This window comes from Nelumbo lutea, chromosome 6 (genome assembly GCF_056320005.1).
Source record: "Nelumbo lutea isolate HS-2025 chromosome 6, American lotus-T2T, whole genome shotgun sequence".
In the NCBI taxonomy this organism is placed as follows: Eukaryota; Viridiplantae; Streptophyta; class Magnoliopsida; order Proteales; family Nelumbonaceae; genus Nelumbo; species Nelumbo lutea.
The window spans coordinates 28,790,105-28,817,363 of record NC_142689.1 but is presented as its reverse complement, the minus strand read 5'-3'; the positions used below and the strand labels follow the sequence as shown (position 1 = coordinate 28,817,363).

The 27,259-nt window shown below is 39.2% G+C and overlaps 1 protein-coding gene across 3 annotated transcripts in view; it reads right to left on the bottom strand.

Moving 5' to 3' along the window:
* Positions 1 to 25,151, bottom strand: part of LOC148848229 (structural maintenance of chromosomes protein 6B-like) — a 118,792-nt gene extending 93,641 nt beyond the window's left edge. Inside the window, exons 1-8 of one of the 3 annotated variants that reach the window (XM_088952397.1) lie at positions 24,803 to 24,967; positions 24,499 to 24,679; positions 24,272 to 24,377; positions 23,522 to 23,655; positions 21,445 to 21,500; positions 3,832 to 3,918; positions 3,238 to 3,558; positions 772 to 891 (exon numbers count right to left, since the gene is read on the bottom strand). In XM_088952397.1, coding sequence (XP_088808523.1) covers positions 772 to 891; positions 3,238 to 3,558; positions 3,832 to 3,918; positions 21,445 to 21,500; positions 23,522 to 23,655; positions 24,272 to 24,377; positions 24,499 to 24,649 — 975 coding nt within the window. In that variant the 5' untranslated portion in view covers positions 24,650 to 24,679; positions 24,803 to 24,967. Of the gene's footprint in view, positions 1 to 771; positions 892 to 3,237; positions 3,559 to 3,831; positions 3,919 to 4,079; positions 4,218 to 21,444; positions 21,501 to 23,521; positions 23,656 to 24,271; positions 24,378 to 24,498 lie in introns of all 3 variants that reach the window. The other 2 variants (XM_088952399.1, XM_088952398.1) reach the window with 2 other exon arrangements.
* Between the last annotated feature and the right edge of the window lie 2,108 nt (positions 25,152 to 27,259).

The window sequence follows — 27,259 nt, the reverse complement described above, 5'->3', positions numbered from 1 at the left end:
CATCTGAATGTATTTTGTAAGCAATCAATATTGATATTCAATCTCTTTCACAGAAAATTAGTAGTTTTGAATTGAATAACATATTCTTCCAAATGATAAAGTATCGTTTTGCATTCATTACTAAACAGTAGAGTCCTAAAAGAGATGAACTCTATTATCACTTGTAAATCGTAACTCACTGTTCCTTTTTTAAGGGTAACTGGGTCAGTCACCATTCACAAGTCATGTGTACATAAGCATCTGAATGTATTTTGTAAGCAATCAATATTGATGTTCAATCTCTTTCACCGAAAATTAGTAGTTTTGAATTGAAAAACTTTTTTTTTCAAAATGGTAAAATATTGTTTTGCATTCATTAATTAACAATAGAGCCCTAAAAGGCATGAACTCTGTTATCACTCGTAAGTGGTAACTCACTGTTCCTTTTTTACGGGTAACTGGGTCAGTCACCATTCACCAGTCATGTGTAAGGCAGGATTTGACACAAGTATAGGGTACAGAACTCCAATTACACTTCTTTCCAGCACGCTTCATACACACCATACAAGGGTTAGAGGCAATGTATATAACATAGTTTCTGTTCAGATGAACATTTTTTTAGAATTCATGTCAAAATCACTTATGGTAATGAATTAGAGGCTATGGGTGTATTAAAAATAGAATCCATAAGGAAGCAGAAGCTAGAAGTAGCACCTAATTAATGTCTAATAGTCATCAAGATAGGATTATTATCCTTTAAAAGCATATTAAGGATACATAAATCCAGCATACCAGGGAAAGATCATGTCCTAGTTCTTCCTTCATTCTCCTAATTGCTGATGTCTTTTCCATCATATGTGCAATATCAGCTTTCTTTTTGGTTAGTCTTTCCTTCAATACCTCCATGTTACCCTGTGAAACAAATCTAGCAAGATGTTATCCAAAAAAGAGGATAAAATAATCAAACTTTGTGAAGAAAACACCATAGAGAGCAATACTTAAAGGATGAGCGGTTCAAAATCAATAGAATCTTTTCAATGGACAACAAGAATGTTACCCTGTGAAACAAATCTAGCAAGATGTTATCCAAAAAAGAGGATAAAATAATCAAATTTTGTGAAGGAAACATCATAGAGAGCAATACTTAAAGGATGAGCAGTTCAAAATCAATAGAATCTTTTCAATGGACAACAAGAAACTTTTATTAATTATAAAAAATGCTATGTACAACTGATGTTTAGCCAGCTACCAGCAATAGCTAGCACAAAGACCTTCCAGTAGAGAACGGAGCTCAGCACCCGTTGGTGGGGTAACTGAAAGCCCATAATAAGTCACCATTAGATCTATGAAAGAGGTCACCTATTCTAACGTTTTTCTTTTGCAGGAGAAGTGCCGAATAATTGTACCCAGTTTCTCTGCAAGTCACCATGGTATACTATAGCAAAAAGGCTGTTGTTTACCATCCAAGAGTTGAGAAAGGTATGGACTCGGACTCTTAGGGCCCGTTTGGTTCACACCTGGTAGCCAATTCTGGCTCATTCTTGCCAAGATTGGGCAGTAATGGGCCAAGATGATGTTTGGTATGGATACCTGTTCAATTTCTGTCCAAAATGGGCAAGAATTCAAGTTCATTTCTTGCCCAAGTGTGGCATGCCCAAAAGTCCTGCTGCACTTGGGCAAGAGCTGGCTTCATTTTTGGAAGAAATGTTGTGACATGTCCCTCATATTTGGGAATACCTATTCATGCTAATAAAGAGAAGCGTTGGATCAGTGATTTAAAAGGCATACCTAGGAGCACAGGCGCTGGAAGTTTCACATGCTTGCATTGTTGAGTGCTTGAATATGTGTTATATATTATGTTTGACTTTATTTTTACATTTTTACTTTGAATACATTTTACATGTTTATTTCTGTATTTTATTTTGAGATATGTATTTTTACATGTTTACTTTCTACTATATAATTTTTGTTCCTCGTTAAATAAAACCAAACAACACTACAAGTTTACTCTCTCATTTAAGAAAAACAGTGGCTCGCCTTTGTTTTTTTCTATTACTTTCTATCTTAAATTTTACCATATATAATTATAGCCTTCTTTAGTTGCTAATTTTGTATGAAATTGCTATATTAAAAGTTTTTCATATTAGTACTGTTTTGAAAGTATTGAAAATTAATATATTTGAAATACTGTCCTAGAGACAATGGTTTGCCGTGTTTTGAGAGGAAATGTAATGTTCTTAAGAAAGAGAATTGTTATTTTTTCAATTAATATGCATTGCCAAATGGTATATAAAACAAGGGAACCAGGTAAATTTAGTTTCTTTTTTTATTTTATGAAATTCTTATTGCCTAGTCAGAGGAACCAAGAGGAGGCCAAACAAAGTTGTTCTAATGAAAAGGTCAGTCCATCTCAGAAGTGGGCCAAAAGTTTATTATAACCTAATATTAGAATAAGCATATTTGAACATTTTAAAAGGCATTTGAAGGGTACACCCAAAGGCATGACTCAGGCGGCACACACTCAAAATGCCCTGAGGCATACACCTCAAGCTCCTTTGTGACGAGGAATATACCTTAAGAAAAAAAAAAAAGAAAGAGAAAAGGAAAGAAAGAAGGAACTTGTCCTTGAGGAGGCTTACGCCTCTTGCGCTTTGCACCACACCTCATGCCTACGGGTAGTGAAACATCTCAAGTCATGCCTCCATGTTTTAAAACATTGGTAGATTTACACCATACCCTCTACGTACAATAGATAAAACAGATAAAAGAATTATGATATGCAACATAAGATTCACAGTAGCAGTATATAAAACAGGTCTTAAACTCCTCTTATATACAAAAAACAAGGTGGCAGTAGCAAATTCATCTTTCCCTGATGATTATATCTTTAAGTTGCAGCAACAAGAAAGTGGACCCACAAAAAGAAAGCAAGACCCTTAACGATGAACAACTGACGGTGGTTCAGTTGGTAAGTTCTCTGGCTAGTTGTAGTGACTTGGGGTCAAAATCCCATTGCCACCAAGGTTGGGAGGTTGTGGGTATGGGATTGGGCTACCCCTGTTGTGTTGCCACATGAAGAAGAAAAATAAGACCCTTCAAAATGACTACATAATCTCTTTTATGCTACATAATATTGGAAACCAATGTCAGGGAAAAGGAGGGAGAAGAAATGAAATACTACTAAAAGTTAAAGACCAACAATGACCCTCCAATATGGGCAATAATCTGAAAATAAAATTTTAAATATATTCTACTCACTAGCTGTTGATCTATTTTGGCCTGGCAAGTAGGTATGCGATCTTTCAGCTTCTCAATCTTTGCATTTTGTTCCTTGATTTGCCTATCAACATCATATACCCAACACCATGCGAGCTTCTTCTTTAAGTGCTGTACTTGCTGAGATATTTCTTCAACATGTTCCATGTTCTTTATCTTGCTTTGTAACTCATTAAGTTCCTTCTGTATAGGTCTTATTGAAGATTCTAGTTCATCGATCACAATATTTGCTGCATCCAACTTTTCCCTAATACTTTGTAGAAGATCATTTACTTGTTGAAGCAGTGTAGCTTTGAAAAAGAACTACACAATAAAATATTACCATTAGTCACTGATAAGTTTTCCACAAGTATAAATTAAAAGTAAAAAGTGTCAACAGGCATGATATGCTACTGAAGTAAAGAAATCTCTTTCTTCTTTGTATGCAAATTCTAAAAAAAAAATGAGCCACGAATACAAAAGAATAGATAAAATATTTTTTTTGACAAGTAAGAATATGAAAGTAAGAAATGAAATAAAATAGAAGCAATTAAAAAAAAAAAACATATAGCCATAGATACAAAAACACACTTTTACCTTAAATTTCTCCTTGTCATTCCCTGAATGCAAAAATTCCCTGCTTTTGTCTTGACTCATTATCACACATGGATTCTCAACATCAATCTGCAAAATCACATGGAAAACATTTAGGAATACCTTTGAAATGGTTCAAATGCACAATAAGCATGAAAAGTAATGTTAATTTAGCATTTCAGAAAACATTCAAATGGAGAAGCGGCAAGAAGGACTCTTCCTACCAGCGAGAAGATGGAGAAGCGACTTACAGTTTGAAGCTAAAAGATTTTTGTTGAAGAGTCAAAGTCAAGAGGTACTAGAGATCAAGGAGGAAGGAAGGGCTTCCATTTTCCTCATTGGAGATGCTGTACCATGGTTGAAGGGGTTCATCAATGGAGCAATCTTCTCTGTCAAAAGAAATAATGGAGGAGTTTGTTGGAGCTCTCGAGGAGGAAATACCAGATAACGTTAAAGAATAATTGCAAAGGATGGTACATGGAGATATCAGAGATAATAGGAAACGAATGATTTGTGTTCCAGAAGGGAAACAAGGGCACAGTTGGAGGTTAATGGCACAGAGAATCCAATATTTCTTACTAGCTACAGAAGAAAACCGAAATCCTCTGTTGATAGGAAACTCCAAACGATGATCAGCAACAATAACACATCAGAAAAGAATAATCCCAATTCTAAGGACTTATCTAAGACACAAGTTTCTCGACAAGAAGAATATCAACAACAGTTTATGGTGGTTAATTCATGTAAGTTGCTGAGGTTTATTCTGGAGAGTGGTAAAGGGGATTGGGAACGTAGGCAAATTATCAAGGCAGGAAGAAAGGTGGATGACTGGGGAATAATAGTTGAAGCTATTATGGGTAAACTACAAGTTAACTCTAGGATTGTAGTCTACCCTTTCGATGATCATAGAGCCTTTCTAGAAACAGGGGAGAGGATGATCGATTTTTTAACGTTGGATACTAGCTTAGGGGTGGTTTTAATTGAAAAGTGGTTGTTCTCTTGTAACTGTAAAGAAATCAATACCGAATATTTTGAAGTTTTATTGGTTGGCCTTCCATTCACCTTGTGGAAGGAAACTTTCATCACCAAGATCGTCACAATGCTAGAAGGGGTCTTGCTCTAGTTCAATACTATTAACCTCTGGGGTGAGGATTAGGATGACCAGAGTTAAGCCTGAGCTTGTTCCCCGGTTGATCGATAACATGTTGAGCGGGGCTTAGAGAAGGGTTTGGCTGGCTATGGAAGTTGAAGTGACACTCTAGATTGAGGAGAGAGAGGTTGAAGATGATGATGATGTGGCATTGTGGAAGACACGTGGCAGAAGTGGAGAGGGAGGGCGAGATAGGGTTCATTTAATGTGGATATTTTTAAGGTAAATGAAGAGGAACAGGTTGGATTGGGCCTCAAAATAGAAAGTGGCTTAAATAGTGTTAAATCAAACTTTAATGTTGCAAACTCTAAGTCTTATGCCAAGATGGTTAGGCGTGGGTCCAACTCAAGACTTGTCATTGGACCATCCTATTTAAAAAGTAAGGAGAACATTGTGGTGGACCAAACCAAGTCTGATCCACTTAGGGGCAAACGGTCACGTGACTAGCATCATCACCCCAACCCAACTCTGTCCATAAAAGGTAATTAACTTCTTGACAAAACAATCCTCTTCAATGGGTGGTGAGACCTAAGGCAACTTCTATGGCCTCCTCCAGTACAGCAGACAAACCAACCGAACCCTAGATACACCAGAGACAAGACAAACGAATTGGAAGAGGTGGATAATGGTTGGGTGGGTTGTGCTTAGTTTGAGGACGAAGACGGTGAGTCTATCTCAAATGTTACCACAATAGAAGATATTTTGGAGATGGAGGGGAGAATGTGGTGGAAAACTCAGAGGACTTGGGTACAAATCTATTGTTCACTGAAGAGATGAATGTTGTCAGACACTACCCTTCTCTGAAACCAACGACAAATGGTAGTGGCTCTCAATGGTCCAAGTATTATTAGGACAATAGGGCAGAAAACCAGAATCCTAACAAGGGGTTATCAGGACCAAATACATCAAAAAGACAAGGTGTTCATAAGGGATCGAGGGAGATTCACTTGAAGCCAAGCAATGGGACATTGATGGGGGGTAAGTCACAAAATAGTGGAAGTGAACAAGGTGTTGGTTTTTTCAAGGAAAGATTCACAACAGACGCCTCAACTAATCAGATTGGTAATCTCCATGAGATGGTACCAGAAAATTGTTTGTCCATCCCTGAGATGGACAAATCTATTAGTAAGTCAACTTATGGTAACCTTGTAAATTCGCTTTTGGGGACTAACCCTCGCTCTATGCCTGTGTCGAACATGTCAAGTTCCCTAATGACCGTCATGCCACAAAGTGAAAACAAATCTATGACTGAGATAGAGATGATAGAGAAAGAGAAGGGTAGGAAAATTTGGGAATTGATTTAGAGTTTCCTAGAGGAATTGGAGAGAAAAGATTGAGGAGAATAACCATGGGGGGAGAGTTGAAGGAAGCACTGATGGAACAAACAGTGGGGAGGGTTATGAAGAGTCTGTTTTGATGGTGAATAGTGAGAAGAAAGACACATTAGCTGAATTTGTGGAAAAGTTGGGATGCAAATTGAAAGCTTTTTTGAGGAAGAAGGAAATAGGTAAGATGAAAAAAAGGAAACTAAGTGAGGTTGAGAAATTGAGGAGAGATGTGGAAGGGGACAAAGAATTTAGTGGGAGAAAAGGAAGTGTCAGAGGAAGCAAGTACAAAAGGTAGAGAATAGGGATCCTAAAGTCAAGTGGTGATGAAGATTCTAGGCTGAAATGTAAGAGGTCTAAATAGGGAGAAGAAGAGGACAATCTCTATAATAGTGCTTAATAAGGAAAAGTCGGATGTCACTTTGTTACAAGAGTCTAAAGTGGCAACTTTTGATGGTGATAGGCTAGAAAGATTATGGAAGAATAGAGGGCTCGAATGGGTTGCTTCCCTATCTTGGGGATCTTTAGGGGGATAATAACAAATTAACAATATGGAATAGATGTGATTCAGTCCAATAAACTTGAAAATAATCTCAGACTTCAGCAAGAAAAGAAGAGAAGATAGAAGAGAAATAGCAAGAACAAAGGAAGAAGAAGATGGATAAGAGGGGAGAACAAGAAAGAAGTTTGATGTCTTATCTCCTTACTCTCTAATCATTTATTAATCTCACTTAATTAGAGATAATTACAATTCTGCCCTTAAGTGGGCAGCCAGCCAGCCCATAAGAATGAGGGCCATTATTAAACAAACACATATAAGAAATAACAAAAAAACGCATTAGGGACCATTCAGCCCAATCTCTCTACACTCCCCCTTCAATCTAAGCATTGATATCAGTCATGCCCAGCTTGCTTACATAATGTATCAACTTCCCTTTTGGAACACCTTCTGCCAAAACATCAGCCAGTTGTTCTTCAAAAGCAATAAATGGCAAACAAATCTCCCCTGAAGCAACTCTCTCATATAAAATGTCTATCAACCTCTGTGTGCTTAGTTCTGTCATGCTGGACAGGATTATGTGCAATGTTGATAGCTGCCTGGTTATTGCAATATAGCATCATTAGCTTCTCACAATCAATACCTAATTCTTCCAAAAGTGATCTACGCCACAATAGTTCTAAAACTCCATGTGCCATTGCCTTGCACTCTACCTCAGCTAAGGATCTAGCCACTACAAACTGCTTCTTACTCCTCCGTGAAACAATGCTCCCTACCACCATAGCACAATATCCCGAAATGGATCTCCTATCATCAATACATCCATCCCAGTCAACATCAGCGTATGCTTCCAACTTCATCTGTCCATGCTTGGCAAATAAGACACCCTCCCCTGGAGTACCTTTTAGGAAACACATAACCCTCTCTATAGATGTTAAATGTGTATCTCTAGGGGAATGCATGAATTAGCCAAAAACACCACATAAGAAATATCTAGCCGAGTCATGCAAAAATATAACAACTTCTCAACAATTCACCATCAGTAGCTAAGAGCTTGTGATTTAGGTCTATAGGAGTGGAAGGTGGTTTAGCACCAAGTTTGCCAATTCTACAAGTAGATCAAGAACATACTTACATTGAGAAACGATGATACCATCCTTGGACCGAATAACTTCAATCTCCAAAAAATATCTGAGTTCACCCAAGCCTTTGATCTTAAATTTAGAGTGACAAAATCTTTTAAGATTGATTAACCACTTCCTAAGCATCATCACCAGTAACCACAATGTCATCAACATAAACAATCAAAAGGGTCACCAAGGAATCTCTCCTCTTAACAAATAGAGTATGATTAGACTAAGTCTATGTGCGACCAAAGGTAACAAGGGCAGCCTAGAATCTCTCAAATCTGGCTGTAGGAGAGTATTTGAAATCATGCAGAGACTTCCTCAATTTACGCGCCTTCCCTTGCATTTCCTTCCCATACACTTCAAATTCTGCCTTTATTATTGTTCTGAAACCTTTCTAGGAGAAGATTCTGATGTAATTTCTACCAGGTGTCCTTGGTATGCTTCGGTTTCTCGTAGTATTCACATTTTAGAGAACACTGATGTGGGCCCCACAGCTACGGTCCCACTGTGTTCGTAGGGTAGAAGATGTTCTAGTCTACCTAGGGTTAGCTATTAGTCATTTAGTTATTTCAGTTGTTATTTATTTCATCTTATTTTTTGCTCTATTTGTTATGTAAAGACTAAGGGCAGATCTATCCTTTCCATGTAATGAGCATAACCTATAAATATTAATTAAAGTGGCGGCGGCAGAACATTAAGCTTCTGCTCCTCCTTTCAACCCTTGTGTTCTACTACTTCTCCTCCCTCTCCCTTTTCTTTCCTCTTACCTTTCTTCTTATCTTCGATCCTAAAATCCATTAGGGTTCAAGACTGATAACAGTCCTGAACTTCTACTTGGTATCAGAGCTAGGGCTTCTCATGTGAGTCTAGTCCAGCCGACCACATGAGAACCATCTAAGGCTGGAAGCTGAGAAAGCAAAGTTCGTTGACTGGTTCTTGGAGATCTCCAGAGGATTAGCAGCTGTTTGAAGAAGTGCCACAGTTGCAGCGAGTTGGTGATCAGAAAGAATCAGAGAAGGCTAGGGTTCGGGTAACCTTGGTAGGCAGCAAACTGCATCCTATTGTAAGTCTTTTATTTTCTGAGAGAAGTAACATCAGAGAAGATAGGTTGGACCTATCCAGCAAGGGTGGTCGAACCACTCTAGGGTTTTATCTCTCTATTCTCTAGGGTTTTGTCTTATCCTTGCGACAAACCCTAGTATTGGACTGAACCTTGTGATCTTATCCCTGCGGCAAATCCTAATAGTTCAGTTTTAGGGTTTCAGCATATCAGATTGATCACTTTAAGGTTTCATATTAACCCTAATACAAACCTTATCCGTACGGTACTGTCTGGAGTGTACAGCTTTTAGGACTGATTAAAACCTCAAATTGGCTTCAGCATATCAGATTGTTCTTCAAACTGTTTTTCAGTTTTCTTTTGGGGTTTTGAACACTTCTAAAGCGGTGAAAATAGTTCGGACTGTTGCTGTTGTGTGTGGTTGTTGATTTCAGATCAGTTTTATACATATTTCATGCACATCTACTGTGAGTACAGATTGGTTCTATACTGATTTTGTGATTGTGGTTGGTAATCCTAGTCCTGGTTTTGACTGTAATAACCCTAATTTTGAGACTTCTAGTTCTTGACCGAAATGGAGTTTAAGAATCAGGCGGAAGGCAGTTTTGGGAACAGCAGTTATGGTGGTGGTTCTGAGACAGGTTTTCAGATTACAACCGTAAAGTTTGATGGATCAAACTATTTGGAATGGGCCCAATCAGCCATGATGGCTATTGGGGGAAGGGGCAAAGTAGGGTATCTCTTGGGAGATGTGGCAGAACCTTCCAAGGGAGACCCTATGTATACCAAGTGGGTCCAAGAAAACTACTTGGTTAGGACATGGCTCTGTAATTCTATGCAGCCCCATATCAGCCAAAACTACTTATGGGCAAAGACAGCCAAGGAGATATGGAATGTGATGAAAGAGACTTACTCCCAACCCCTTAATGTTGCCAGAGCATATGAGTTGAAATGTGAGGTGAATTCCCTTAAACAAGGAGAGAAACCGATGTCGGTCTACTTCTCTACCTTGAAGTCCCTGTGGCATGAAATTGATCACTTAGAGACTCTTGAGTAGGAGAGTCCCAAAGATGCTCAGATACATAGAAAGCACATCGAGACAAACAGAGTGTTTGAGTTTTTGGCAGGACTGAATTCAGAATATGATATTGTGAGGCAGCAGATTTTGACCAGAGATAGTGTGACCCTTTCTCAGGCATACTCCTTAGTGCACAGTGAAGAGACCAGGAGGAAAGTCATGATGCAACCTCAGCCGCTTACACCTGCCTTGGTAGCTGTCAAACACAAAATAGAGGGTGATTCAGAGAGGGACAGAAAGAAGGAAGATAAAAGGGATGTGGTGTGTGAGCATTGCAAGAAACCTAAACTCACAAAAGAAACATGTTGGAAGCTGCATCCACATTTGGTCCCGACAAAGTTGAGAAATAAAAGGGGTAATGCTCATGTGGCTATGACTACTGATTCAGCATCCTCATCTGGCACGAGAGGCATATCATTGGAGACCGTAGCTGCAGTTCGGGCTGCTCTAATACAATTGGAAAAGGAAGTTGGCAGTTCAGCTCAGTTACCGCAGTCATCAGCTCCGGCCACATCGGCCTTTGCACACTCAGGTACTCGAGCCTCAGCCTACCATGCCTCCGCTCTAGGTACTACTAAACCGTGTTGGGTAATAGATTCAGGTGCATCCGACCATATGACTAGCTTGCCCTATTTGTTTACTACTTATTACTTATCTTCTGGTTGGGATAAAGTATCTATAGTTGATGGCTCTCTTGTCCCTATTTCTGGCAAAGGTGACATCAAACTGTCGAATATTGTATCCTTGTCCTCTGTCTTGCATGTTCCTAAACTGGATACTAACCTCATTTTCGTTAGTAGTATTACCAAACACTTGAACTGCTCAGTAACTTTCTTTCCTGACCGATGTGTTTTTCAGGACCTAGAGACGAAGAAGGTGATTGGGACTGGCTGTGAGACGAATGGGATCTATCTGCTCGGGAAGAGTTCTCGTCAGGAAGAGTCAATGGATAAGAAGTTACTTGTTTCTCAAGTTGTGAGTTTGGTTATGTTGTGGCATAACTGATTGGGCCATTTATCTTTTTGGTCCTTGAAGAGTCTGTTTCCTACTTTGTTTGAGTCTGTTGAGTCATCTCAGTTGAAGTGTGAAAGTTGTGAGTTGGCTAAACATTGTAGAAACTCTTATTCATTGAGTAATAAAAGGAGTAATAGTTCTTTTGATATTGTGCATACTGATGTTTGGGGGCCATATCACATTCCTTCTATGGGGGGGTACAGGTAATTTTTGCTATTTGTTGATGACTACAGTCGTTTTTCATGGGTTTATCTTATGCGATCACAAGATGAGGTGCCTGTCCTGACCCAAAACTTCCACCAAATGATCCTAACACAATTTGATGCCAGGATAAAAGTGCTTAGATCTGATAATGCAAAGGAATACTTTGCTAAGCCATTGGCATCGTACCTCCTTAATCATGGGGTTATCCACCAGAGCACTTGCCCTCATACACCTCAGCAGAATGGGGTTGCAGAGAGGAAGAATAAGCACATCTTGGAGGTGACTAGAAATATTATGTTTACCTCCAATGTCCCTATTCGCTTCTGGGGTGATGCTATCCTTACGGCGGAATATCTTATTAATCGGATTCCTTCTCGGGTTCTTGATATGAAACCTCCTTTTTCCCTTCTATACCCCAATGAGGAGTTGTTCACTATTCCCCTCAAGGCATTTGGTTGTACCTGTTTTGTTCAGCTTCTCGGTCCCCATCACTCCAAGTTTGAACCCAAGGCCTCCAAACGCATCTTTCTTGGTTATGCACAAACTCAAAAGGGTTATTGTTGTTATGATCTTGTCTCAGGGAAGAAGTTTGTATCCATGGATGTCACTTTCTTTGAGACACCCTACCATTCTCGGGTCTCTCCTCAGGGGGAGAGTAGTGAGCGTGGAGATTTGGGTCCTTTTCTTCAGGGGAGTGCAGTGAAGACAGGGTTAATACCTTTGAGACTGTTCCCTTAACTATTCCAGTTGGTGATGAGGACTGAAGTAGCGAGGGTGGTCAGAGGGATCGGGAGTTGAGAGTCTATCACAGGCGATGCAAGCAGGTTGATCCCGATCAGCAGTCCCAACCAGCTCCAATCTCTTCTGTGGCTCCAAGTCCAAATATTACAGTCCCAAGGCCCACAGAGACTCCTTCCATTGTTGCTACCTCACCCTCTACAGATGACCTTGACCTTCCCATTGCCCTCCGTAAAGGAAAACGGCATTGCACCACATCTACAGCCCACTGCATCTCCCAGTTTTTGTCCTACGATCGCCTATCTCCCTCCTACAGGTCCTATCTCACCTCCGTTGCTGATGTCCCTATTCCGAGAATAGTGCAAGAAGCCCTATCAGTCCCAGAGTGGAGAGGTGCAATGCAAGTTGAAATGGATGCCCTGTTGAAAAATAATACCTGGAAGCTAGTTGACTTGCCCAAAGGAAAGAAACCAGTTGGATGCAGGTGGGTATTTACTGTGAAGCACAATGCAGATGGTTCCATTGAGAGGTACAAAGCCCGACTAGTTGCAAAAGGGTTCACTCAGACTTATGGTATAGATTACTTGGAGACATTTGCCCCGGTAGCCAAGATGACTACCATTCGGGTTCTATTATCTCTTGCAGCAAGCTACACTTGGCCTTTGTACCAAATGGATGTTAAGAATGCCTTCCTGAATGGGGACTTGCAGGAAGAGGTTTACATGCAGTTGCCTCCTGGATTTTATGATACAGAGGCAGGTAAGAAGGTCTATCGGCTCAATAAGGCATTGTATGGTTTGAAGCAGTCACCTAGAGCTTGGTTCAACAGATTCAGACTAGCCCTTGGGAAGTTCGGTTATGTACAGGCCCAGTCAGATCATACACTGTTGATCAAGAGGGTGGAGTCGTCACTGACACTACTTGCAGTATATGTTGATGATATTGTGGTGACAGGAAATGACAACCATGAGATTGAGTCCCTCAAACAGCTCCTTCATCAAGAGTTTGAGGTGAAAGATCTGGGTACACTACGGTATTTTTTGGGTATTGAGGTTGCTAGATCTAAACAGGGGATCTTTGTCTCTCAGAGGAAATATGTTTTAGATCTCTTGGCTGAAACTGGAAAGCTAGGTGTCAAACTTGTAGATACACCCATTGAACAGAACCACAGGTTTAGTGCAGAGAGTGGGGAGCTGCTTGAAGACAAAGTTATGTTCCAACGGTTAGTGGGAAAGCTCCTATATCTATGCCTCACCCGACCAGATATCAGTTATGCCGTTAGTGTTGTCAGTCAGTACATGCATTCTCCTAAAACCACGCACCTTCTAGCAGCAAAAAGAATATTAGCATACTTGAAGAGATGCCCGGGTAGAGGTATACTGTTCAAGAACAATGACCACATGAAGGTGGAAGTCTATACGGATGCCGATTGGGCTGGGAGTTGATGACAGAAGGTCTACCTCTGGATATTGTGCTCTTGTGGGAGGTAACCTGGTTTCTTGGAGGAGTAAGAAACAGAGTGTTGTCTCCCGATCCAGTGCTAAAGCTGATTACAGGTCAATGGCTAATGGAGTGGCTGAAATTCTTTGGCTGAGATCACTACTTGAGGAGTTGGGTATTGAGTATGAGAAGCCCCTGATGTTGTATTGTGATAATCAAGCGGTTATTAATATAGCACACAGCCCAGTGCAGCATGACAGGACTAAACATATTGAAGTTGATCGACACTTTGTACGAGAGAGGGTCTCATCACAAGAATTGTGTCTCCCATACATCACCTCCAATATGCAACTGGCAGATATCCTCACCAAAGTTGTACCATGGAAGAAGCTAGAGGCAGATCTATCCAAGTTGGGAATGATAAACATTTATTCCCAACTTGAGGGGGAGTGTAGAGAACACTGATGTGGGCCCCATAGCTACGGTCCCACTGTGTTCGTAGGGTAGAAGATGTTCTAGTCTGCCTAGGGTTAGCTATTAGTCATTTAGTTGTTTCAATTGTTATTTATTTCAGTACTATTTTTTGCTCTATTTGTTATGTAAAGACTAAGGGCAGATATGTCCTTTCCATGTAATGAGCATAACCTATAAATATTAATTAAAGTGGCGGCGGCAGAACATTAAGCTTCTGCTCCTCCTTTCAACCCTTGTGTTCTACTGCTTCTCCTCCCTCTCCCTCTTCTTTCCTCTTACCTTTCTTCTTATCTTCGATCTTGAAATCCATTAGGGTTCAAGACTGATAACAGTCCTGAACTTCTACTCATATATTACCTCTTTCTTCTCAAATAGCCCCTTTGACTTTATCCCAGCATGTGAAAAATGCTCTAGGGGTAGAGGTCCCTATAATTGTACTTGCCACATACTCTCTTCACCACTAACCATAGAATATGCCTAAGCAAGGGTTACTTCATCTCTAGCCAAAGTATTCTGCCTCATAACATCAAACTTAGGGTTGAGACCTGTGAAAAACTCAAACACCTTGTTTCTCTCTACTAGTTCCCTAAATGTCTCTGCATCCTTAGTGCTCTCCCACACAACTGTCTCCACTGCATTAATATCTTGCCACAATGGCTTCAACATAGAGTAGTAAACAGCTACACTCTTCTCCCCTTGTCTCAAATTGTTCACTTCATTCTTCAACTTATAAGCTCTTGCAACATTCAATTTCTAAGAATATGTTTATATAACATTGTCCCAAATTTCCTTAGTAGAAGTCATCCAAAGGTAATGTTGACTTATATGGAGTTGCATATAGTTAACTAACCATCCAATCATTATGTAGTTCTCTTTCATCCATTTTTCATATGTAGGATTAGTCTCTACCAATTTGTCCCAAGCTAAGTCATTCTTCAACTTTCCTTGTGACCAAGTAATTTGTCCCATATAACTTAATTGTAGTCATTCCAACCATAATGGAATCTACTAGACCAAGCTCAAACACCGAGATATGCTTCATCTCACTTCCAAATTGCTACATTAACCAAACAAAAATCCAAAAACAAGTTTGTTAGTTTCTATGAACCTAATTGAGGTCTGTCCAGTAACTGCAAGTCCCAAAATTAGGGTTTCACTGCACCCAACTATGTGAAAGAAAAGAGAGAAGAGTAACCTCTCCTAACAAAGCTTCCCAAACTCCTTCCAACTTCAACCGTCCATTACTAGAGACCAAAAGAGACCCCTCAAGCTCTAAGAACCACACTCAATCTATCTCCTTAACCCGTAACTATGAACTCTCTACTTGGCTAAGGTTTGGGGCAAAAAATCAACAGCCTCACTTTCTTGGCAATCTATAGCCAGATTTTGTCTCTCCAAACCCTCCACCAAGTAGGCACAAATGTTCTCAAAACAATCAGCATCTCATCTCTCCATGCACTCTTCTAATCAATGGGTGTATGGGAAAAAAGGGAAATAGAAGAAAGGCATAGGTGCTTTGGTAGCAAGATGTGATTCATTCCAATAAACATGAAAAAAATCTCAAATTTCAGCAAGAAAAGAAGAGGAGATAGAAGAGAAATAGCAAGAACAAAAGAAGAACATGGAGAGAGAGGGAGAATGAGAAAGAAGTTCGATGTCTTCTCTTCTCTCCTTACTCTCTAATCTTTTATTAATCTCACTTAATTATAGATAATTACAGTTCTGCCCTTAAGTGGACAGCCAGCTCATGAACTCACTTAAAAAAATTAAAAAAAAAAGGTTAACAAGCCCATAAGAATGAGGCCCATTATTAAACAAACACATGTAAGAAACAAAAATAACAAGAAAAAGGCATTAGGGCCCATCGGCCCAGTCCCTCTACAGGAATAGTGAAGTTGTGATGGGAGTTGGGGAACTGGGGAGTAAGTTAAATGTCTCAATTAAGTTTAGACAAGTTAGTAATGACTTTGAATGGGTGATGACAAATGTGTATGGTCCCAATGGCTATAGAGAAAGAAATGAGCTTTGGGAAGAATTGGAGGATATAAAAGGGTTGTGGGATGCGCCTTGGTGTCTAAGGGGAGGGGGGATTTTAATGTCACTGGAATCACTAAGGAAAGAGAGAGAATTTGTATAAGTATAGGAAGTTTAGTCAAATTATTGACGGGTTTGAGCTAAAAGAATCGCCATTAACCTACAACAATTTTAAAAGGTCCAACTTGCAAGCTAACCCGATTTGTTCCAAACTAGACATATTCCTATTAACAGTGGATTGGGAGGAGCACTAGGGTAATCTAGTTTCTAGAGCCTTACTGAGGATTACCTTAGATCACTGGCTGATTACATAAGACTAGTAGTTAAAGAAATAAAAACACATACGGAACTAATTTTGGCAATGAAAAAGGTATCAAAGTAATTAACTCCACAGGTTAGTATATGTGAATATGTTGATTAACCTATTTCAGTTCTAGGTCCAAACTCCGAAGTAGGTAAGAAGAATAGAAGGGTTCGGTCAATGAGAGAAAAAGATATCTCACCCAGCCGACCCACTTTGTATTTATATTGTATATACTGAATTACAAAAGCCAATATTGTCCCTCATTAAGTATGGAACACATAACTTAAACTCAGATAAAACTGGCTATTCAATGATAATTAGATAGATGAAGGACCAAAATACTTGTACTGTCGACTCTAACACTCCCCCTCAAGCTCGAGAATATATGTCATATAGTCTCAGCTTGTCACATATGTAATCCACTCTACCTCGAGACAGCCCCTTTGTAAACAGATCTGCCCACTAGTTTCCTAAACTTACATGAGTTGTAGTTATCACTCCATCGATCACTTTTTCTCTTATGAAGTGGCAATCAACTTCAATATGCTTTGTTCTCTCATGGAAGACTGGATTAGAAGAAATGTGTACAGCAGCTTGATTATCACAGTATAACCTCATGGGTCTATCAATTGAGAACCCCATCTTGCAAGAGATTTTTCAGCCATACTTGTTCACATGTAATATAAACCATAGCCCTGTACTCAGCTTTTGCGCTGCTCCTTGCCACCACTGTTTGTTTCTTGCTCTTCCAAGTTACTAGATTGCCACCAAGGAAGGTACAATATCTTGTACTTGGCCACCGATCTAAGACAAATCCGGCCCAATCAACATCTGTATACCCTTCTATCTCAAGAGTTAATCCACTCTTGTATAACAGACCACGACCTGGAGCACCCTTTAAATACCTGACTATTGTTAGAACTACTTCCCAATGTGGAACCCGAGGATGTTATATAAACTGACTCACTATACTTACAGTAAATGATATATATGGCCGTGTTATAGTCCAATAGTTCAATTTTCCCACCAACCTCTTATACCTTCTAGGATCATCAAACTCTTCACCTACATCAATACTCAACTTAGTATTCGGTTCCATGGGTGTTTCAACTGGTTTAGCACCTAATAGCCATGTTTCTTCAAGTCAAGGACATATTTCCTTTGGCACAAGTTAATTCCATGCCTTGACCTTGCAACTTCTATTCCTATGAAGTATTTCACCTTACCAAGATCCTTTGTGTGGAAGCGATCCTGTAGAAAGTTTTCCGATCTGTCAATCCCATTGCTATCACAGCCAATTATGACAATATCATCCACATACACCACTAGCAAGATTTTCCCATCTTTTGAGTCACGACTGAACACAAAATGGTCTACTTGACACTATTTCATGCCAAAGTTCTTCACTACTTCACTGAATCTACCAAACCACACACGTAGAGATTGTTTCAGCCTATAGATTGCCTTTTTAAGTCTACAAGCTTTACCATACTCCCCTTGAGCACAAACCCTAGTGGTTGCTCCATATATACTTCCCCAACTGGATCACCATGTAAGAAGGCATTCTTGATGTCTAGCTGAAAGAGAGGCCCATCATACATTGTTGTTAATGAAATTGATACCCGAACTGAACCAATCTTAGCCACAGGAGAGAATGTCTCTATATATTCAACACCATATAACTGAGAATAGCCCTTGGCCACTAACCTGGCCTTTAATCATTCCACACTGCCATCTAGGAGATACTTCACTGTGTAAAACCACTTACATCCAACAACATGCTTACCGGGAGGGAGAGTAATAAGTTCCCACGTGTGATTGTGTTGTAAAGCAGACAATTCCTCTTCCATTACTTCTCGCCACCCTAGAGAAGTAAGGGCTTCCTGGACAATCTTAGGAGTGGAAACAAAGGATAGCAAAGATATAAAATGGCGATAAAAAATAGAAAGGTGAGCAACAAAAACATAATGAGAGATAAAATAAGATGTACAACTACGTTTACCTTTCCACAATACAATAGGAAGATCAAGGTAAGAAGGAAGAGGTGTAACTATAGGATCCGTCAACGAGGGCTGAACTGGAGGAGGGGCCAGTGATCTTCTGTGAGTATACACTTGTGTGATTTGTGGCCTCTCAGTATCAACTTGCAATGGAGAAGGTGGGGATGGAACTTGAACAGGAACCACGGGAAGGGGGTCCTCAACTTGACCAAGAACCATAGAAAAGGGGTCCTCAACTAGAACTGGAAGTGGAACCATGGACGCAAGAAGAACATTAGTACTTGAGAAAAAAGGAATGGACTCAAACAAAGTGATATTTGAGCACACAAAAGACCAATGAGAGCTAGGATTATAACACTTGTACCCTTTTGGGGTCCTGGAATATCCAATGAAGATGCCTTTGGTGGCACACGCATCTAACTTGCCTAAACCAAGTACTAAATTTTGAACAAAGCGAACACAACCAAAGACTCTAGGAGTGAGAGGGAACAAAGAAAGAGTAGGGAACAAGACTGAGAAAGGTGATTGACTTCCACGGATGAACATGGGCATCCGATTGATGAGGAAACATGATGTTATGACAGCATCACTCAAACGCTTTGGGACATTCATATCAAGCATAATGGACCGAGCAGTTTCAAATAAGTGTCGATTTTTCCGTTCAGCCACTCCATTCTATTGCGGGGTATAAAAACAAGAAGTTTGATGAATTATCCCCATGGTGCTCTAAGTATTGCTGAAATGGTATTGATGTGTACTCTTTTGCATTACCTAAGCGAAGAATTTTAACATGAACTCCAATTTAGGTACATATTTCAGCATAAATTTTTTGAAAAATAGAAAACAATTCACTTCAATCTTTCATAAGATAGAGTCATGTCATCCTTGAAAAGTCAACAAAAATTATAAAATTCTCGTAACCATTGTATGACACCACTTTATTTGGACCCCAAACATCTAAATGAACTAAAGAAAAAAGACTCAAGACACGACTATCAACTCTTGGACTAAAAGAGACTATGGTGTTTCCCAAGCTGACACAACTCCCAATCCAACGATGGAAGACAACTTAAGGACAGAACCAACAACTTCAGAGCCTTGAGAGATGGATGACCAAATTTGCACTGCCATTGGAGAGGAGTAAGAGATGACTGAAAGGCTACTGACGGGTCACCACCATCAAGGTAATACAATCCACCTGCTTCATGCCCTCCACCAATCTTCATCCCCGTCTTGAGACCCTGAAACACTCAAGAAGAGGGATAAAAGGTTATAGAACAAATGAGTGACTTGGTTAGTTTACTAACAGACATAAGATTAAAAGGAAACTTAGGTACATATAAAACAGAGGATAAGGACAAGGAGGTCATATCAACATCACCAACACCGTAGATGGGAGAGGTAGAACCATTAGCAAGAGTAACTGTTTGAGAAGTAAAAGGTGGGAAAAATGAAGAAAACATATCTGGAGTGCCAAACATATGATCCGAGGCTCCAAAACCAATGATCAAGTGTGAGGGTTTGGAAGCCAATCAAGCCATACCTAAATGGGCAAGGGTAGTTGTATTCTGTTGAGAGGATGTCTAAACGAACTTCTCATATACCTCACATGGGACGCTCACCATTTCCTTCCCAGAAGCACCGGTAGATGTGAAGGGAATCTGATCAGTCTGCTAATTTTCACTAGCTGTACCACTACTACTAGTCATAGCATGATTAGCTCAAGTGTTGGGTGGACCATGTAAATCATAACAAAAATTAACAATATGTCCCTCTAATCCACAGTATGTGCATTTTCTAGCTCCATTACTTCTTCCTCTGCCACGACCTCCCCGTGACTCTCGACCTCCACTACGGCCACTAGTACGATTAAACATAGGACCACCTCAGTTTCCTGGAAACCCACGGCCACCACCTCTATTTCCAGACCTCCCCCCTCTAATCACCACAAAACTAGACTTGTCTGAGAGAGAGGAAGACTCTATAGAATCAATAGAAATCCTCCAAAGACAAGCAAACACTTCTTCAAGAGAGGGGAGAGCAAACCCTCCCAGTATTTGTTCTTGAACAGGTTCATATTCAGCCTTTAGACCCACTAGAAACCTTGTCACATCAAATTGCTCTCATTGTTGTTGCTGAACTTAAACATCTGGAGTCAGAGGATGATATACATTAAGCTCATTACGGAGATTTCTCATGCTTGCATAGTATTCTTCCAAGCTTTGGTTACCCTGCTTTAGGTTAAAATACTCTTGGTAAAGCTAATATACTCTAGTGGTATTATCTTGGCGAGAATAAAGTTTCTTAACATGGTCCCATATTTCCTTAGTCGTATCCCAGAACATAAAATTCACACTAATTTTAGGTTCCACGCTATTCCACAACCAGGTCATAATCTATGCATCCTCCTATTCCTAATCACTAAACCCTAGAGAACCAAAAGAGGATTTCTCCTCTCTCACATGTTTCACCTTTTTCTTGGCTCTTAAAAACACCTCCGCAAAATTAGCCCATGGCACATAGTTCTCACCATTTAATTTAATAGATGTCATTTGAACATTTATGTAATCAGGAGAAATCATAACACCTGCCTGATTGTCACTATTGTCTCCAGCTGATGTCATCCTAACCGATTCACCTCACCCCACAAAGAAATCACTGTTATAAACAAAAAGTCACCCTCTACCATTCAGCACCACACCACACACTACACAATAAAATATAATTATGACCACACTGCTGTTGTCATGAGTTCAGCACTCGAAAACCCTACTTTCAACTCACATATCCAGGTATAAACAGAAGGAAAAGAGGTTTATATGCATACCTACCAATCCACACTGCCACATAAATGAAATTACTGAAACCAGCACTAGCGTTTCTTTTAAATTGTTCGTACCTTTCTATCCTAATGTGGTAACAAATTGCACTTGTCCTTGCCAATGATGAAAAAAAATTACTGGAACCAGCACTCATGCATTTTGACAACACTAACATAGACATACTCCATTCATGGATCAATTATCCATCAAGCAATTCAATGCAAAATAATTGTTAGGTAATTAATAGGACTTTAGAAATATAATAATTAATAGGCCTTGATAGATGCCTAGAGATAACAAAAGGACATATAGAACATGGTTTGGATAAGAGTGAAACAACTTACATTAAAATGCTCTACCAGCTCACGAAGCTCATCCTTCCGACTGGCAACCTTTCTTCCTGGAAAGTATTAGTAAAAGTAAATATCCAATTCATACAGTGAAAGATGATAATACATGCATATATTATATAATAGGACTCAGAAAGAGGGAAGAACAAAACTCAAAAAATTGAGAGCATCAAGTGGAAATATTTCATGAAATTTTGGTTTTGGACACACCATCCAACACGAAATAAAAATATCAAGTTAAAGTACTTCAGATGAAATTTCAAAATTCCATCTAATGTTTTCAAATTATAACCATTTATTTCACCTGAAACTTTGGATATAAAATTCAAATAATATAAATACAAAAAGGAAAATGAAAGCATCATTCTTGGTTCAATTTGGCCAACAGGTTGCATACGTGGTAGATCAGAACCATTACCAAAGAGATCAGACCCTAGATATTCCTAATCCCAATTTTCAGGAGAATCTACCCATCCTGATAGCCACAATTTCTGTCCATTAAAGCTTTGTGAAAATAGAGTTACCAGGTTTTAGATTATGTTCCAACCTCCGATGGACCCAAATTTTACAAGTAGCATTTTTTTATAGGAAACGGTAACTTTCATTAGATAAAACTATAAGAAACAACTGTCACCTTCCAAAGTAAAAGGTGGCCACTGAATAAAAAAAATCTTACAACACTGCACAAAACAAAAACTCCCAATTCACCCCCTATTTTGATAGGTAGTCAGCTAAAGCATTTGCTGACCTCCTAGACCAATACACTTTCGCATCCAACTCCCTTGTGAAGCTCAATAATTCCCTCACCTGTTGTCTAAGGGACCACGTTTGCAAGTAGCATATTTAGAGAACAAGCTTCTAAATGAGCAGTTCTGATCTGCCATATGGCTACGAATTTAGGCACATTAGACCATTGGTGACTCACCCACAAGTGACCAAATAACTGCCCATACAAAATGCTATAAATGTTAATAAAAATAATTAAGATTTATTGCAAACTGTTGTCCAAAACTCTAAAGTTTTGAACACTTTCATGATGGACCAAGGGTCAAAATGAACTAAATTTAAAACCTTGGGCCCCAATAGTAATATCAATCACCTTGGTGGAAAAGATGAGGAAGAAAATGGAAATATATCAAAAAATATCATCTTGATACTATAAAAATTGTGGAGGAATCGAACAACAATCTGAAATGCTTGAAATTTCCATGTAATGGTTAAGAAGCATATCCTTTAGCCGACCCCATATAGTTCGGATAAGGCTTAGATGATGATGATGGTTAAGAAGCATATCTTTTCCCTTTTATATGTAACATAGAGTTCCAACATCATTACAGAAGACATAAAAATGATACCATAGGACAGGGTATCAAATATAGAATCTACACAACTTGAAAGTGTCCAACATAATGCAGAACCCATGTAGAGGCACCAGATATCATGGTGGAATGCAAACACAAAATGGGTCCTCATGTAATACTTAAAGCCAAATTTTCAATCCTATGATGTAACCCAAGTAAGAGTTCAAGAAAGGGGGTCTAACCAGTCAAACAAAAACTAGGCAATGATATTGCAACTCCACTTTTTTCTATTGTAACTCTTTCCTTCTTGACTTAGACAGATATTAAAAACTGAGGTGGCAATAGGTTCTCCCAAAAACAATAGAAACCTAACATGTATGAGTGACAAAAGTATGGCAATGGAAAAATAAAAAAATAAAAATAAAGAAATATGCATTCGGCTCTAGTAAAAGCACTGAGGAATGGAAATATCTTAAAAAAGGGTAGCCTAGTGCACAAGGCTCCCACCAATGCGAGGTTTGGAGAGGGACAGATGTAAGCAGCCTTACCCCTGTAGATAAACAGAGAGGCTGTCTCCAAGATTTGAACCCTGGTCACCCAGGTCGCAATGGAGAAACCCAACCATTGCACCAAGGCCCAGCCTCAGGAACAGAAATATCTAAAACAATGGTAGAAAAGACATTTACAAAAAACAATGACAAACTAGAAATAAAAACTAAGTTTTACAAGAAATACAATATTAGAAAAAGCAATGATGCCAGATATGCAACCTTGATGATCCTTTAGAATGATGGAGCTAGTTGATTCTGAAATCCTGCGTTCCACGATTATTATATCACCATAAATTTCTGACTTAAAAGCATCTTCCCCTTGATTTTTTATCTCCACTTGAACAATGGAAGAACTGCAAAAAGATAAGATAATAGGTACATATATATGCATAAAATAATTAAAAGAACTAATACAAGTTCATCAAATCCTCGGGAAAAATTGGACTTCCACGACTTAGAAAAATACATTTTTACAGTTTGAAAGAACTTCAATAACAACTAAAAGTTAACCAAATATTATCTACTAAGTGCAAAAGGGAAAATGATAAATTTTATTTAGCTGTCAAAGAAAATTTGCAACGACCTCGTGCTTTCTAGACACAAGATCCGTGATCTCATCAACACATACAAGGGGAGACTTCTTCCACCCACTGCAAACTAAGTGGAGTCTTTTCCTCATCATACAGCTTAAGTTTTCTATTCTAGAAAGGCTACTATCCAATAGCGGGACCGCTATTCTGGATCTTGGAGGGCTAGACCAGACTCGGAGCTAACCTCCAGATTGCCCTGACTTCTTTCTTAAACAAAACATATTTACCACAGAATATAGCTTGAAAGACCACGAGTTATTTCAGATTAGAATAAACTTTAATCCCTTATTACCACCATGGTAGTGGTCCAACAGCCTAGTAATTGGAGAAATGAATAGTCTTATCTGACACAAAAAAAAAAATTAGAAAACAAATAAACCTGCAACCAGTCTTTATGAAATCCTTCAACGTTGAGGCGCGCTGAGTTCCTTTTGCTCGGCAACCGAAGGCAACGCATAATGCTGTTAATATCGCACTCTTACCACCTGCAGATGAAATTATAGGGCAAATTTAAAAAAATAAATAAAAAATAAAAAATCCATGAATTCAACCAGTTGATACATTACACGGGTTGCATTGGTGACTATAGGAGTACATTCAACTTACTTCCATTTTGGCCAGTAATGAAATTAACCCAGTCTCCAAGCTCAATCTGTAAGCTACTGTGGCACATGAAGTTTTCCAAACGTATTTTCGAAATAATCCCTGCACCCGATCGATTTGCGAGGGATTCAGCAAAAGCCCTAGAATCTCCCATTGCTCTTTCTCCTTCCAAGGTTTAGGAAGCCTATTAACCAACGGCAACCTAAATGACAGAAGGTAGAATAAAACTAAAAAAAAAAAGGAAAATGAGAGGAAATGATTGAACCCCAAGGAAGAACAGAGAGGTGTCAATTGCTCGGTCACTCGCCTGTTAGAAAAATGGCGGGAAACGCAGAGGTTGCCAAAAGCGAGAGACAGTATTTATGGTGAATGATCTGGTAGTTGAAATGGGCACTCGTCATCGCTCCTTTGGTTTGGCCTCACTCCAAAGTCCGAAGTCCCAATTCTCTACTAACTTCATCTAACACCGCACACCTCATGAAACTGGGATGGGACCCATCATAAAAATGGGACTGAGATCATGTTGCTAGAGGGTTGGAACCTACTTGGTTTGGCCTCACTACGAAGTCCGAAGTGCCAACTCCCGAGTTGGGATCTCTTCTACCAACAAAACACGTACCAACTCTCTACTAATTTCATCCAACACCGCACACCCCATGAAACTGGGACCCGCTATCTATAATATATACGGTGTGAGGTCATGTTGCTAGAGGGTTGGAACCGATTTTGTTCGCTGGTGACAAGTCCCACCCCTCCCATCCCGATCCCATTGACAGTACTACCGTCGAGCCCGACTAAACGATTAAACCGAAGGGGAGACGGAAAACACTGGATACTGGGTCAACAGTTCACCGTTGTATCAAATCAAATGGGTCGTTCCGTCTCCGTTTTCTTTTTTTCCTTTTTTTTTTAAAGGGCTACACAATGGCGCTTGGCGCTTGAAGGGAATAGTTCATCACTAGATCTGTTAACAGGCTGGTCCGCCCGGCCCGGCCCGGCCCCTGGACGGGCTTAACAGGTATATGGGCCTACGGGTTTAACCTCGGGGCAAAAAGCCCGGCCCATAATAAATTCGAGCCGGGCTCGGGATTTGCCAAAATAGCCTGGGCCGAGCCCAGCATGACCCAACTTATAATTAAACTTAAAAACCCTAGTTGAATACCCCTCTTTTTTTCACCTCTTTCCCTTATTTTTCTATCTAAACCTTCTTCTCCACATCATTTTTCCCTTCTTTATATTCTTTTTTTAATGTAAATAAATTTTGAATTTATATTTTTTTAATATAAATAAATTCTAATTTATATTGATTATTGAATAGGGAAATTTTCTAATTTTTTTTATTAGGTCGGGCTTCGAGCTCGGACTTAGACTCTGGCTTTGAGCTTTTTATCAAGGCCAGGCTCGGGCTCGGGCCTAACATCTTTTCATTAATGAAGAGTAAAAGCTTGACCCGACCCAGCCCATGAACAGGCCTATTCATCACTAGACTTATTCATGGGCTAGGCTTCGGACTCAATTTTACACTGTCTCTGGCTTGGGCTTTGAATCAGACTCATTAGAATTTGACAAAAGCCAAACTCAAGCCCGGCCCATAAACAGGTCTATTCATCACCCAACTCTGGTAGATTCCGAATCTACCCCCCTGCCCCTCCCTTCTTAAATTGGAAACATACTATGCAGAGGGTGAGTTCCATGTGTGACTGAATTGACCTCAAGCCTCCCCTACAACGAGCAGGAGGCATTACCAATATATAGAAAATATATAAAATAATAATATACATGTCATAGATTGATATATTCATCATATTAAATGAAAACAAGTGTATCACATAATAATTATTTCTTATGATGGAAACGATTAAATAACTAAAATTAGTTAAAATTTAATATCTAACGTGTGGCATGCTGCTAATCGGTTCAAATGATTTAGATGGTGTTTGATCTCATTGTCATTTATCAAAAAACTAGTGAATTAGGTGTTTATTGTAACGGAGATTAAATTTTTGTTTTGTTGAATCGGTTATCAAAAAAAACATTTGTCCCGATTATATGAGAGATGTTTAAGATTAAAAAAATATCAAAAACGATGTTTCTTACATTTAGGGGTGTCAATCGAACTCCATTAGGTCCGATATGAGTCAATTAAATATGGACTAGGTCCAATCCAGTCCAGTGAATACTTTGCATCATTTTTTGACTGGTACAATTTAATGTTTGGACCATTCAATCTGTTCAAATTGGCTTTAATTTAGATTGGTTATAACCCAAGTTCGGTCCATTGACATCTATATTACTATATTTTATTAATGGACTTGATATTGGTTCAATCCAATCCAATCACATATAAATGCATTACGGATGGATCAGGTCCAATCCAATCCAATAAATACGTTGGACCATTAAGTTAGATTGGTCTAGGTTCGTTGGACATTTAAAAACAACTTATACATACTCTTTGACCTTCCAAGCATTAACTCCAGCCAATAAAATTTATAGGACTAAATTGCCCTTAACTAATGATTAAATTTACAAAGCATACCATTCTCTTTGATTCCAATCGATTTTCCTATTTTGTTTTCCTTTATTTTAATTTATTTTTAAATAATAAACAACGTCGGCGGCCCTCTCCCTCATCATCTTGGAGTGCATCATCACAACATTCTTGGTTCTCTTACTAGTTGAATGAAGGAACTTGAACTTGAACCCACCTTTCTTCTTCCTGCTCATAGCTTTCACAATACGTTTTCAGGTAAGAAGGGCCATG